We start from the raw sequence: 12,397 nt of genomic DNA on the forward strand, positions 1-12,397 counted from the left end.
TACTTTTGACATGGAATTGCATTAGCATTAGCCATTCTTCTCTGTTGCTAAAGTAAGAGAAAACAATTCTTTGCTTCAAAACTACTTGCTATAAACCTTTCCTCCATTACAGCAACCATTCAAAAACTGTACATTCAATTTTTAGAAAAATTCCTGGAGAAATTTCTGAACTCAACAGGATAGTTTGTAAACTTGTCTTTTAGAGATTAAGTGTATAAAAAATTCTGAAACAAGTCTCGTATCTACAGAGACATTTGTTCAACTTGCCTGACTTTCTCCTCACCTTTGAGAGGTAGGAGCTGTCTCTGTTACAATACGCTGACATAGCAGGGCTATTCCCAGCAATAATGATGTATTAAATGCTTTCCAAGAAAGAATGCTTTCTCTGCTGTGGTAGCCTACTTACCTGATAAGTTACCTCAGAAATTCACTATGTGAATATACTTATTCTTCTTGGGTTTCTTCAGAAGTTTTTCTAGATAGTTACTTGAGGAAAGATCAGTATAGATCATAGTTTTAAGAAATTTCAAGATAATCTTGCCACTTGAAATGTTGAGTTGCATTTTTAATTAAAAACAATTCATCTGTATTTGATACTTTTTATATTAGATGCTTTGAATCCTTGGTTAAGCAACCTAAGGATGTATTTAAGTTTTTTTTTCCTGTGCATTTAAGAATAAGAGCTTTTATTCTCAATCTTGTTTATTTAAGTGCTTTAGACACATCTACCCTTTCTTCCACAGGCTTCTGTCCCACCACCATCATCCATTTATTTTTACTCCTAAATGAACATTTGGAATTGTCACTTAAGAGAAAGCATATTTTGCCAACGTCCTTCTCTGTTCTACTTTACTCAGTTCTGTTTATTTTCTTTACATATCTTCATTTACATTTCTTTAAATATTGACTTAGAAATTCCTTATATCTTAAGTAAGAAAAAAGACAGACTTCTTTATTGGTTTGTGTTAGAATTTCTCATATTGTACTGTATATGCCCATGCAATAACATAAATTTTTGAAAAACAGATTTTGTTTTAAATCAAGAAAATCTACCACAAATAGAACCATAACAGCTTGTTAGCAGACAGTGAGAATATTGCTGTGACACAAAGGTTTCTAGATTTTTCTAAAGACAAGTAAAACAATGAGGTAGTGGTGAAAAGAAAGAATCTTTATATATGGATTATGGAAGAAAGCTCAAGAATGTTGATTCACTTGGAGCTACTAAAATATTATCATATTCCAACAGCAATGTTTTTATAGATTAAAATCAAAAAGATAACTGGTATTTTAAGGAGAAGCTATTTTGAAAAGATAACCATCTCATTATAAAATTAGTTTTGATTCTTTAAAAACATTTGGCTTCCATCTGCTACAAGTTATAAAGAAAACAGAGAATAGGTACAAAAGAGAGAATATTAATTACTCTTTTTATTCTTTTCTTTGATTTATGGATATGATCTTGTTTTAGTATAAACAAACAGAATATATATTGGTTTAAGGAGAATACTTTTAAGGAAAAAGCAGATATTTCCCTGCCCACCTCCTTTTCCAGCTCCTCTTTTGCATCAGCTCATTCAGACAACTTCAGCAGGGTTTAAAAATGCTGCAAGCTGTGTGTACATAACTTCAACTATTTATTGGCCAGCACCCACCAGTAGGTAGATCTAACACTTAATCACAAGTGTGCTTGCCATCCTGACAAAGCACCTGATGATTGTCTGCTGGCAAGGCAGGCATCAGACACAGGGGAAAAGGCCAATCTCCAGGGCTCCTGAGGATGGTACCTCAGCATGGCAGAGCTGAAATCTTCTACCTCAAGCTGAAAGTCCCTGGCCTGAAAAAATTCCATTAATTGATCATGGACATTCTTAGGACCTGGTTTTGAAATTCCTTCTTGTGGTGCACGGCATTGAATAGCAGGCCATTAATGGCAACAGCTTTGTTCACCAGGTAAGAAGTTCTTTAAAGACATATGGCAGCAGAGTCCTGGCCTTGGCTCAGTTCTAAAATGAATTTCAAGAGAAAGGAATCCTCCCATTTTTACAAATATGTCCAGGTTCAAAAAATGCGGTGCTATTTACATTTAATTTTCTTATAATCTTCCACTCTACATTCCCATTAATTTGCTTCACTGACCTTAACTTCTGAGGATTCCTAAATTTTACGTGTATCTGAATACCGTGTTCCTGATCAGTCACAGCACTGTCACTCAGTGATAGTGAAAGCTATTCTATGTATTCTATCAGCTAAAACACACCACCATCAAGAATTCAACCTTAACTGAGAGATTACCTGAATATTGCATAGAAGGTTTGAGAATTTGTGAAAGTCCTCTAATATTTGAAAGCAGAAGACTAATTCAGATACGTTGATTTGTTTTGTTGGATTTGTTCTACTACTGGAGTGAAGATGCAAAACATCATCTAATTTTCAGCATGAACATGAGAAGACAAAATTTTTATTTTTCTAAAGAGTTTCAAATTATTCCAATTTTGTACATCAAATATTTGCATGAATCTGAGAAAAAAATCTGAAGACCAATGTGAGTTTGCAAACATTCGTAAAATAATTAGAAAGTGCTTAACAATCATATGCCATTAGAGTGAAAAACCTCTTTCAATAAACCAAAATAGGCAATTTAAAATAATAATTAAACTACATATCATTTGCAGAAAATTTAAAATGGAAAAAGGCAAAACAAATTTTGTTTCCTCAAACCTGTTCCTCATTGCAACACCAATTATTTTCAGGCTCCAATAAGGTGTTTAAAATGTGATTTGAGCATTATCCTGAATGTACTTTACCAAATAATTCCTCATTTAATTTCATGCAACAGAAGAATTACATGTAGTTGACTCATCTCCCCTTTTATTTTTAATGTTTGAAACCATAGTTTTTATTTTGAAAGATATCACATCTTCCCTGACAATTTCACCCAGAAGTAGACTTTTTTCTGAAGGCTTCTTGCATTTAAAATACTATATTTGCTCAGAACCTCTATATTCCAACAGAATTTCTTACTGAAATTCCAGTCTGATTAACTTTGTTTAATGTATTCAGAAGAGTGGAAAACTAGCAGTCATATCCCAGGGGACAGTGAAGACCTTTCTCAAGAGATATTTAACAAGCTTATTCATTTTGCTGAGCTTTAAAAAAACTATTTATTTTTTAAGTAAATGGAAATAATGTAATCTGATTAAATCATATTGTATCTATAAGTACAGATTGACCTTTCCATGTAACTTTATAAATTACTGAGAAGGCTTGGCCAAAGAGACAAAATGTCTGGCATCTTTAAAATATGCTGGAGCCGATTTACCTCCACAAGGTTCAGGATAATATGCTGCCAGCCAACCATGTCTGGCTGGACTGCGGCAGCACATTATAAATGATACATGACTTATGTCATCAATAAGTAAGTAAATCAGTCAGCTTGTGACTATGGTCACAGAAGTTGGAGATTCTTTCTCTTTTCCCCCTCAGAATCTGCCAGCTTACTCTTCTGTTTCACCTCCCATTTTGAAACAGTTATCATAATATGAGAAATACAGTTGCTTGCTGCAGATGTTCAGATTTAGGCTGACATGCAGCATTAGATTCTCACACGTAAGGAGATGATGATTCAGACAGTTTCTAGTGATACTTATAATAATCTCAATTACGTGTGCTATTTCATGAGTGAGCTCCAAACTGTATCATTTACCCTCTTAAGTGCTTTCTTTGATGGCTGAAGATGGCAGAGCAAAAGATGTTAAAACAGGAACTGCCTGTAGGTCAGGTTGAGAAGAGAAAGTATTCATTAGTGCTTCCTACTCTTCTCCTCAGGATAATTTCCCACAGTTGGAACTTGGCTCAAAGTGGTCACTGTCTGACAGGTTCTCCAGGCAGGCATAAAACATCTGTAAGTAAAACTACTTTCCACATGCCAGCTTAGTTCTCCAACAGCAGAGTACTATTTCTGCAGTTGGGTTATCTCTTGCACTGATGTGAATCCTAAAGAAGTTTGCCATGCTTACTTCCCTCTCCAATCATACCCACACAAGATTATTGCGGATTAACATCTTTACTTGTGCAGCAGAACAACTTCCAGGTGTCACATTGACTGGGTTTTCAGTACTAGCACCCACAGGTCAGACTGTTGGTAGTGCTTTGTTGCTGCAATAAGAGAGCAGCCAAAAATTATCAGTTCTTTACTTAGAACAACTGGGAAAGACATCTGCAATATGTTAGATAGGTGGTTTTGCTGGACACTCCATGGTCTTGACATAGATTCAATACAGGCACATGATTTGCTTGTTTCTGTAAAGAGTTTTACAGCAGACAACTGCAAATTATTTTCTTCGGTATTTTAATATAATGGTCAGATAGTAAGAGCAGTGATTTGTGGGTTTTTGTTGGGTTTTTTTCCTTAATCTAGATTCAATTTGTCATTCTCTTTCCTTGTTATTTCTGGTAAAGATGTATTGTATTTATTTCATTAGATTTTTTGTGGAAGCCCTGATGACTCAGAAGCTTCTGTTGCTACGGCTGTTTTAAAACCTGAAATCATTTAAGTCCCAGTTTCCTGTACTTCATTATTTCAGAGACTGGTTCAAAGCATATTAATGTAAAGTTACAGCTTCCTTTTCAGCTCTGAATTGGATGATATTTAGGTCACTAGTTTCATTTTGAAAGGAGAAGAAATTTAGTTCTGAATAACCACTTGATCCTTCTTTAGAACATCTCCAAGAAGCACGGAAAAGTGCAAGGTGCTGGATCTGCCATTTCCTGAGCTGCAAAGACACTGAGAGGACCACTTCTGTTCTCTAACTTTTCAGCTCCCATCCAGTTCTCAGAAGGTGAATGCAGTCTTCTGTTAGAATAGTTTGTGGCCAAGGTAGTCACAGGTTCCACAACCTGGTCTGCTCAGCAGGATCAACTTAGTGCTGGAACCACAGCACTCCATGGGACAGTGCTTGGTCATTGACCATCATGCACCTGCATGAATTTTAATCCAGCAGGAAAGAGGTGAGGCCACAGGAAGACATTCCAATCTTCAAAACCAAAGAGAGCTTGCAGTCTGACAAAGATACAGATGGAGCTCACAACCTCCAGCAGCATCCATAAATTGTAAAATGGCCAATTCCTCATGTTGTCCCAGGAGGGCATGCTCTGAGATGTATTTTCTGATTATCTGGTGAGGCAGACAAGACAGTGTCTACTCCCTGCCTACAAATGAATCTTGGGAAGCATACATAATCTGAAAAACTACTGTTTTCACCTATTTATTCTTAATATATGTTTGTACCTAGCCCTTAAAAGAATCAACAATGAAAAGTTTATAAATCTGGACAGGTTCAGTAATGAGAATAGTAATATATTTCCTTCTGTGGGATGAAGGGATAAAACTACTACTGCTCTGTGTCTAGATAAGGGAGATTATTGTATTTCTGGTTCTGTTTTGGGGTCTTCCAAGCAGCTGTGCTATACAGGGAAGGGTGGCCCTAAGTAATGCTGACTTGACTTGATTGAGGTCAATTTATCTCTAGGCCAGTCCTCAGGACTCTTTTATTTAGAATCATAGGCACAGCTTCTGGATATAATGTCACCTCTGACTCAAAAGAAGCTACTAGGATCAGCAATGACATTAGTCTGATCATACTGAGACAAAAACGTCTGATGCAAACCCTAGTCTAAAGAGCAGCTCCAAATGATTCTATCATTGAAATACTGAATCAGCAATAGCAACAGTGATAAACATATGGAGGCAAAGTGTATGGTAGACAAATGACAAAGACACATTACATAGTCTAAAAGTACTTGCCAACTAAAAATAGGCATAGACACTGCATTTATATCTCTTTGGGCTGACTCTGGCATTCATGTGGAATAAAACTATCTTCAGATGCCTCCAAATTACATCCATATAAGTTCTCTTTCTTTCTTGGAGCTGTTTGTAAATTCATCGGGTCTATCCAAGCACATAAATTATGGCAGAGCTGGAACATCCTACTGCAGAAAAGAATGCTCCCCAAAATGCCTTGCAGTGCTCAATGATACCCACAAACTGTGGGGAAAAAAACCCAACCAGCAACCCTCAGACCATGAAGAAAAGACAAAACAGATGCAGGGCTGTGATCCAAAGTGCAGTGAAAAACTGGGCAACACTTTCTTTCATGGAGAAGGAAAGTTGTGGTAAGGAACAAAACAGGGAGCACTGCTTTATAAGTAAAGGTCTCTGGCTACTCTCGTTTCACTTTTCCTAAGTCTATGCTCACTCCAAACCATTTTCACTATAAAATGAAACAGAATGCCTCTGTATTTGGTGTTGTCAGGTAAATTTGCTCCATTTTTATATTTGATAGTCTTGAAATAAAGATTCTTGAAATCTCTCTCACTATAGACTTGACTGACAGCCCCCTAAGTGCTGCGCCTTTTATAGCGTAACATAATTGACAACCCTTAGGTAGCTGGCATATGCAGTCCATGAAATGAAGTGTGCTCGTTCCACATTTGAAGAAAAGTAGGTGCAATGAAATAGCTGTTGTTATTATTAGCCTTTTAAAATAGAATTTATGTGTTTGCATTAAAGAAAGCATGACTTCTGGATATATCAGACTCAAGCCTTTCAATAGTGATGAGAAAGATCAATGCAAAACAATTTTTGTGTCAAAAAGCACACACATAAAATATCTGGAAATTACTTAACTGGAACAGAGTTTAAAATACTGCTGAATTGTCTGCATTTTTAACATACATTTTGTAGTTTTTCAAACACATACTGATCAGCTTCTGAAACACAAAGCTTTCTATCAAGCCACTCTTCTCCAATGCTCTCCCTAAACAAAAACTCTTTTATTCAGAGCTGGACCTTGGTGTTTCTAAACGTCCCTGGGCCCGAAGACAATCCAGAAAGTGCTCCTGGTTAGGCTCTAAGAAATGCTCTTGGCATGTGGATACTGTAACATCCTGAGATTCTGTCACCCAGTCAGCCCCTTTTGATTGCTGTCCCTTTTGGCACATGTGCCCCACAATTTCAGCCAAAGTACATACAGATTAAGGAAGAAAGGCACAGGGGAAAGAGAACAGAAAACGCTTTATAAGAGGAACAACTTTAGTTCAGAATTCCAAAACAAATCTACTCTTTTATTTCTGTTTAGAGAAAACATAAAAATTTAAGCATCTCTTCAAAAACGGATTTGGATTAGAGCATCCTGTGAAGTTTTAACCCTTCTACAACTATTTTCTTTGTCTTCTGATGGATGGAGTATCCCACCTCTGCTGCAGGTTAGCTTGTTCTGATGCAGGGCAGATCTTGCTAAATCCTTTATCGTTCTGAGCTCCTCTCCTGTGCGAGTTTCTCTTATATCTAAGCCTAAGAGAAACTCTTCAGCTCATTACCGATGAGGAGGCTTTTTCTCCGTATATCCGCCCTGTCTTTATACCACATTACAGTATACAACTTCCTTGTGAGGGGACGAGGAGGGGCAGGCACCGATCTCTTCTCTCTGGTGATCAGTGACAAGATTGGAGGGAACAGCCTCAAATTGTGCCAGGGGAGGGTTAGGTTGGCTATTAGGAAAAGGTTATTCCCCCTTAGGTGGCTGGGCACTGGAACACCCCAGGGAAGTGGCCCCAGCACCAAGCCTGACAGAGTTCAAGATTTGGACAATGCTCTCAGGCACATGGTGTGATTCTTGGGGATGGTCCTGTGGAGAACCAGGAGTCAGACTTGATGATCCTGATGTGTCCCTTCCAACATAACATATTCTGTGCTCCTATAAGCACGTATCACTGGCAGAGTGAAGCCATCAGGCTCAGTGGATCTTTGCGCTGCCCCAGATCCTTGCCAATTTTCAGACTGCTTCTGTGAGGCAGTGAGCTGGAGAGCCATACATCTCCAGCACTGCCACCGGGACACCTGTTCCTCAAGCAACAACCCACACTCGTAACCTCAACTCATGTTACCTACAGATCCCATCTCTGATTACAAAAGAACACCCCAAATCTCACTTCAGGATTGTCTGCATGTGGGGTGGTAACATAAGCAATCAGCAACTTTGGACTGGAGCTCAGCATTAGGTTTGTGTTTAAGAATTTGCATGTACTACAGATGTGCCCCTCCAGCAGTCCCCAACCCATACATGTGACAGGCTCAGCCTGGTTTCCTTATTCTGCTTTCAGTGATTTTTCACTTCAGAAACCTGAAGCCCCACACAGAGGCACCTTTTTCTTATGTCAGGCCATCCTCAAAGACAGCATGCCAAAGCTTTAAATCATCCCAAATTATATGCTTAACTCTCATTATCTAAGTCTAAAAACAAAAGTAGGTAATGTGCTGCAGGCAACAGTCCCCAGTTCTGTGATTGCACAGAGCATGAATAGCAGGTTACACGAGGATATGGGTAATCAGGCTCACAATAAAAACAGCTCCTCAGATCAGAACATTGCCCAGCTGGGCTCAAAAAGTACATCTCTGCCACACAAGCGACTAAAATTCCTCAGAGGGCTTAGTGAAGCATTGGGGTAGTTTGCATGGATTAGGTAAGCATCTACAGTCTGTCAACTAAACACAGAGACTGAGAGGCCCTTTGGAGTTAATCTTGGGATAAGTAGATTAAACATGGTTTTCTTGCATTTCCTTCCACCCCTATCTTAACAAATTTTGACAGAGGGATGGGGTGCAGGTGGTTGAACATGTAAATAACCTCTGCTCATTTTTATCCTACCTTCATTTGTGCTAAAAACTGATTTTGAACTGGCAAACCCAGACTCCTGCCACCCAAGCAAAGTGGCAATCTTTCCGCTAGAAGGAATCTTTCTGGAACATGCCAGCCAGAGAAGTACAATTCCTTCAAAGCATCCCAAGTAATAAATATATGCACTCCTGATCAGTCTAGAAAATGATTGCTCAGGAATCTCTGTACAGGTGTCTCCTAGGGGCAAGCAAGCACAGGTAAACTCCTTGGCAGAAGCAGGATGGCTGGGAAATATACCTGAAATTTGTGCAAAAATCTTCCATCTTGAAGGGGCAGCTATCAGTTTCTAAAGGTTGTGTGTGGCACGCAAACAACAACATGGAGGCAAGAGGTCTGCAGTGAAAAGCTGCTCTCCCAAAAAGAGGACAAGCCTGTTTATTCCTTTCATTTTTATACACTTGTGGGTCTGGTTGTGGATTGGCTTCTGGGGTTACTACCCCTTCACCCCACTGGCCAGACCAGCTGTCAACCAACATTATTTTCAGGCTAGAAATATGTAAACAAAGGACAGTGATCAAAACCAAGAAAGGTTGTTTATGTTCCAAAGTGTGAGAAAATGAAAAACTGATCCTTAATATTGTACAGAAGCTAAAGAACTGACTCCATCTTATGAACAAGTAGAAGACTTTAGAAAAACTCAGAAAAACCAGGGCAACAGGGTTGACAGCCCTAATCATCCAAGAGAAACACAACATAGCCCTTAACTGCTGGACTTCACATACACCACAGTCTCTATTCAGCAATATAAAGAGTGATTCTGTAACCTTCACTGAAACCATGGGCTGTATGAACCCCAATGTCTTTGAAATCATACTCCAGATTGCAAATGCATTTAGGATTTTTTCACAGTGAGGACAGGAGTAGAAAAATGTAGGAAATCAAGAAAGTTGTTTTTAGATCAACTAGTTACCAGGAATAAGTGGGCAATATTGTATAAGTGGCCTGCTCCTCAAGCTTAATTGATGATTAATTATATGTGGGGAATAAAAACCATTCACTCCAGTGGTGCTTTGTTTCTGTAGAGCTGACAGGGGTGAGAAGTAACAATTGCTCAGCACAGTGAGGACTGAAGAGCTCCTCTGCTGCTGAACAAAGCCAAGCTGTGGGGCGACAGATGGCAGATGAGATTCACCATAGGCTGCGAAGAGGCCATACTCATCGCTGGCATTCTCCACCCGTTCAGCTCTGCTGGCTGCTCCAGAAGGTGGGTCAGTGGGGCTGTGACCCTAAGCCAACCCCCTTTTTCTCTTCCAGAGAAACAGCTAGCAACTAAATGCCATCCCAACATACCCTGTGATGGAAAGCATGGCTGCAGTTCCCAGTGCTTGGCCAGGTGTGCCCAGGAGAGACACTTCACTGCTCTCTGTCAGTGCAGTGCTCATGACAATCATTTGCACATATCCATGTCAGCAAAACTGCTTATGTTTTCACTTTCACAGCTGGCAACTGCAAGAATGGACGCACCTTTCCAGGCAGCTTCTCCTTGATCTCCCTGCACAGATGACTTCCTTTGCCCATGGCCAGTTTTCTTATATCCTCTTTTATAACCCAGAGAGGAAATCATACTTGTATCTGCAGGGGTGGAAACAAGGGCCACTCATGGAAAAACTTAACAGAAAAATAAACCTAGAAAAGCAGAGATTCATTTCCAGAATTTCCTCTCAAATAGCAACTCCTCTTAAAAAGAAGGTCAAAATAAGTCTAAAGAAAAGCTTCCTAAAATTCAGTTTCTAATTTATTTCCACTTTTCCCATGGTAAAAAAACTACTGACAATATCCAGTCACCTATAAGGGTATATCCTAAATAACTCACAGAAACTAGGAACACTCTCAGACTCCCAAGGTTCAGCATCCAGAGACACTGACATCACCTTGGGAGATGACAGGATTGACACCAGCCTCCTCTCAGCAAGAGACGACTGCTATGTCTCTAAAATATGTCATACAGAGAAGGGATGCAGAGCTGGTGAAAAGGCTAGAGCACAAGCCCTATGAGAGGCACCTGAGGAGGCTGGGGTTGTTTAGCCCTGGAGAAGAGGCTGCTCAGGGAGACCTTATCATTCTTTACAACCACCTGAAAGGAGGCTGCAGCCAGGTGGGAATCAGTCTCTTCTGCCAGCGCCAGGACAAGAGGACATGAACTGAAGCTGCACCAGGAGAGGTTTAGATTGCACATTAGGAAGAATTTCTGCACAGAAAGGGCGATTAAACATTGGAATGGGCTGTCCACGGTGGTGTTGGAGTCACCATCCCTGGAGGTGTTTAAGCACACACTGGACGTGGCACTCAGTGCCATGGTCTAGGTGACATAGCACGAGGTTGGACTCGATGATCTCACAGGTGTTTTCCAGCCTCGTTGATTCTGTGATTCCTTGATTTATTTTTTTTCCCCCATGGGAAAAAACCCAAACAAACCAGTGCTAAACTGAAATATGGCTTTTGCCACAAATCTCCAGAGCAGTGCTGTCGCCCCAGACATGCTGCAAGTCCCAGCGCTGCGTACACAAACAGAAGGGCTGCTTTCAGCTCTGTCCTTCCCAGACAGGAGACCGCGCCGGGGGTCTCCTGCTGACCTGATGGGCACCGTGAATGTAACTCCAGGTATAACCCACCACTCTCCCGACGGGGCTGCATTTCAGGTAAGCCCAGCCGCCGCTGAGGGAGCCCCGGCGCCGAGCCCGGCCGCAGGCTCAGCGGGCGGAGCAGCGCGCAGGCGCGGCCCGGCCCCGGCCCCGGCCCCGCCCGCCAGCGGAGGGCGGAGCGCCGCGGTGATGGCGGCGGCCGTGGCGCGCGTGCTGCGGCTGTGCCGCCGCTGGGGCGCGGGGCCGTGCGCGCAGGTGAGAGGCGGGCGGGCGGGCGGTGAGGGGACGCGGTGCGCGTCCCGCCGGGAATGTCCCCGCCGGGAATGGGGTTCCCAAAGGGGGGACATGGCCTGGGAGGCCCCGGTGTGGTGCTGCCCCTGCTCCTGGGCCGGCGGGGCTGAGGCAGCCCTGCGTGGGAAGTGTCGAGGGCTGGCGCCGCGTTCAAGTCGTCCTTTCCGTGAGCCGTGTTTGTTTCCCTTGATGTGAAGCAGAAGCTTGGTTAAGCGTAGAATTAACAGAGCGGTACACAGAGCAAAGCCAGCGCAAAAGATGGCAGATTTTAGGCTGATAATTTTGAGTGATAAGCTAAAACACAAGAAGTTCTACCTCAACACGAAGGAGAACTTCTTTACATTGATGTTGGCAGGGACTGGAGCCTCCCTTCCTGGGGACATTCCAAACCCACCTGGAAGCATTCCTGTGTTACCTGCGCTAGGTGACCTTGCCTTGGTAGGGGGATTGGCCTGGATGATCTCCAGAGGTCTCTTCCAGCCCTGACAATGCTGTGATTCTGTGAATGGTGTTCGGTCAACAGGTGAGTAGATCATGAACCATGGAGGCACGGAAAGATTTGGGTCAGAAAGGACCTTAGAGACCATCTAGTTCCAACCCCCTGCCATAGACAGGGGCAAGTCCCGCTAGACCAGGCTGCACAGGGCAAGTCTCTGAATACCTGCAGTGGAGAGAGAAATGTGCTCCACAAGTAAGGTAACTTCTGATTAAACAGAATCATTCTATTTTATGGGGTAGCAGTGTTCAGCTTATTGCCATTTAATTAAAAAGCTTAGTTGCTGT

General features: G+C 41.6%; 1 protein-coding gene across 2 annotated transcripts in view; it reads left to right on the forward strand.

The window, feature by feature from the left end:
* The first annotated feature begins 11,467 nt into the window (after positions 1–11,467).
* MRPS9 (mitochondrial ribosomal protein S9) overlaps positions 11,468–12,397 on the forward strand; it is a 34,128-nt gene continuing 33,198 nt past the window's right edge. Inside the window, exons 1-2 of one of the 2 annotated variants that reach the window (XM_063392652.1) lie at positions 11,504–11,578; positions 11,970–12,137. In XM_063392652.1, the coding sequence (XP_063248722.1) occupies positions 12,120–12,137 (18 nt within the window). In that variant the 5' untranslated portion in view covers positions 11,504–11,578; positions 11,970–12,119. Of the gene's footprint in view, positions 11,579–11,969; positions 12,138–12,397 lie in introns of both variants that reach the window. The other variant, XM_063392651.1, reaches the window with a different exon arrangement.

Source organism: Prinia subflava, chromosome 3, assembly GCF_021018805.1.
Source record: "Prinia subflava isolate CZ2003 ecotype Zambia chromosome 3, Cam_Psub_1.2, whole genome shotgun sequence".
In the NCBI taxonomy this organism is placed as follows: domain Eukaryota; kingdom Metazoa; phylum Chordata; class Aves; order Passeriformes; family Cisticolidae; genus Prinia; species Prinia subflava.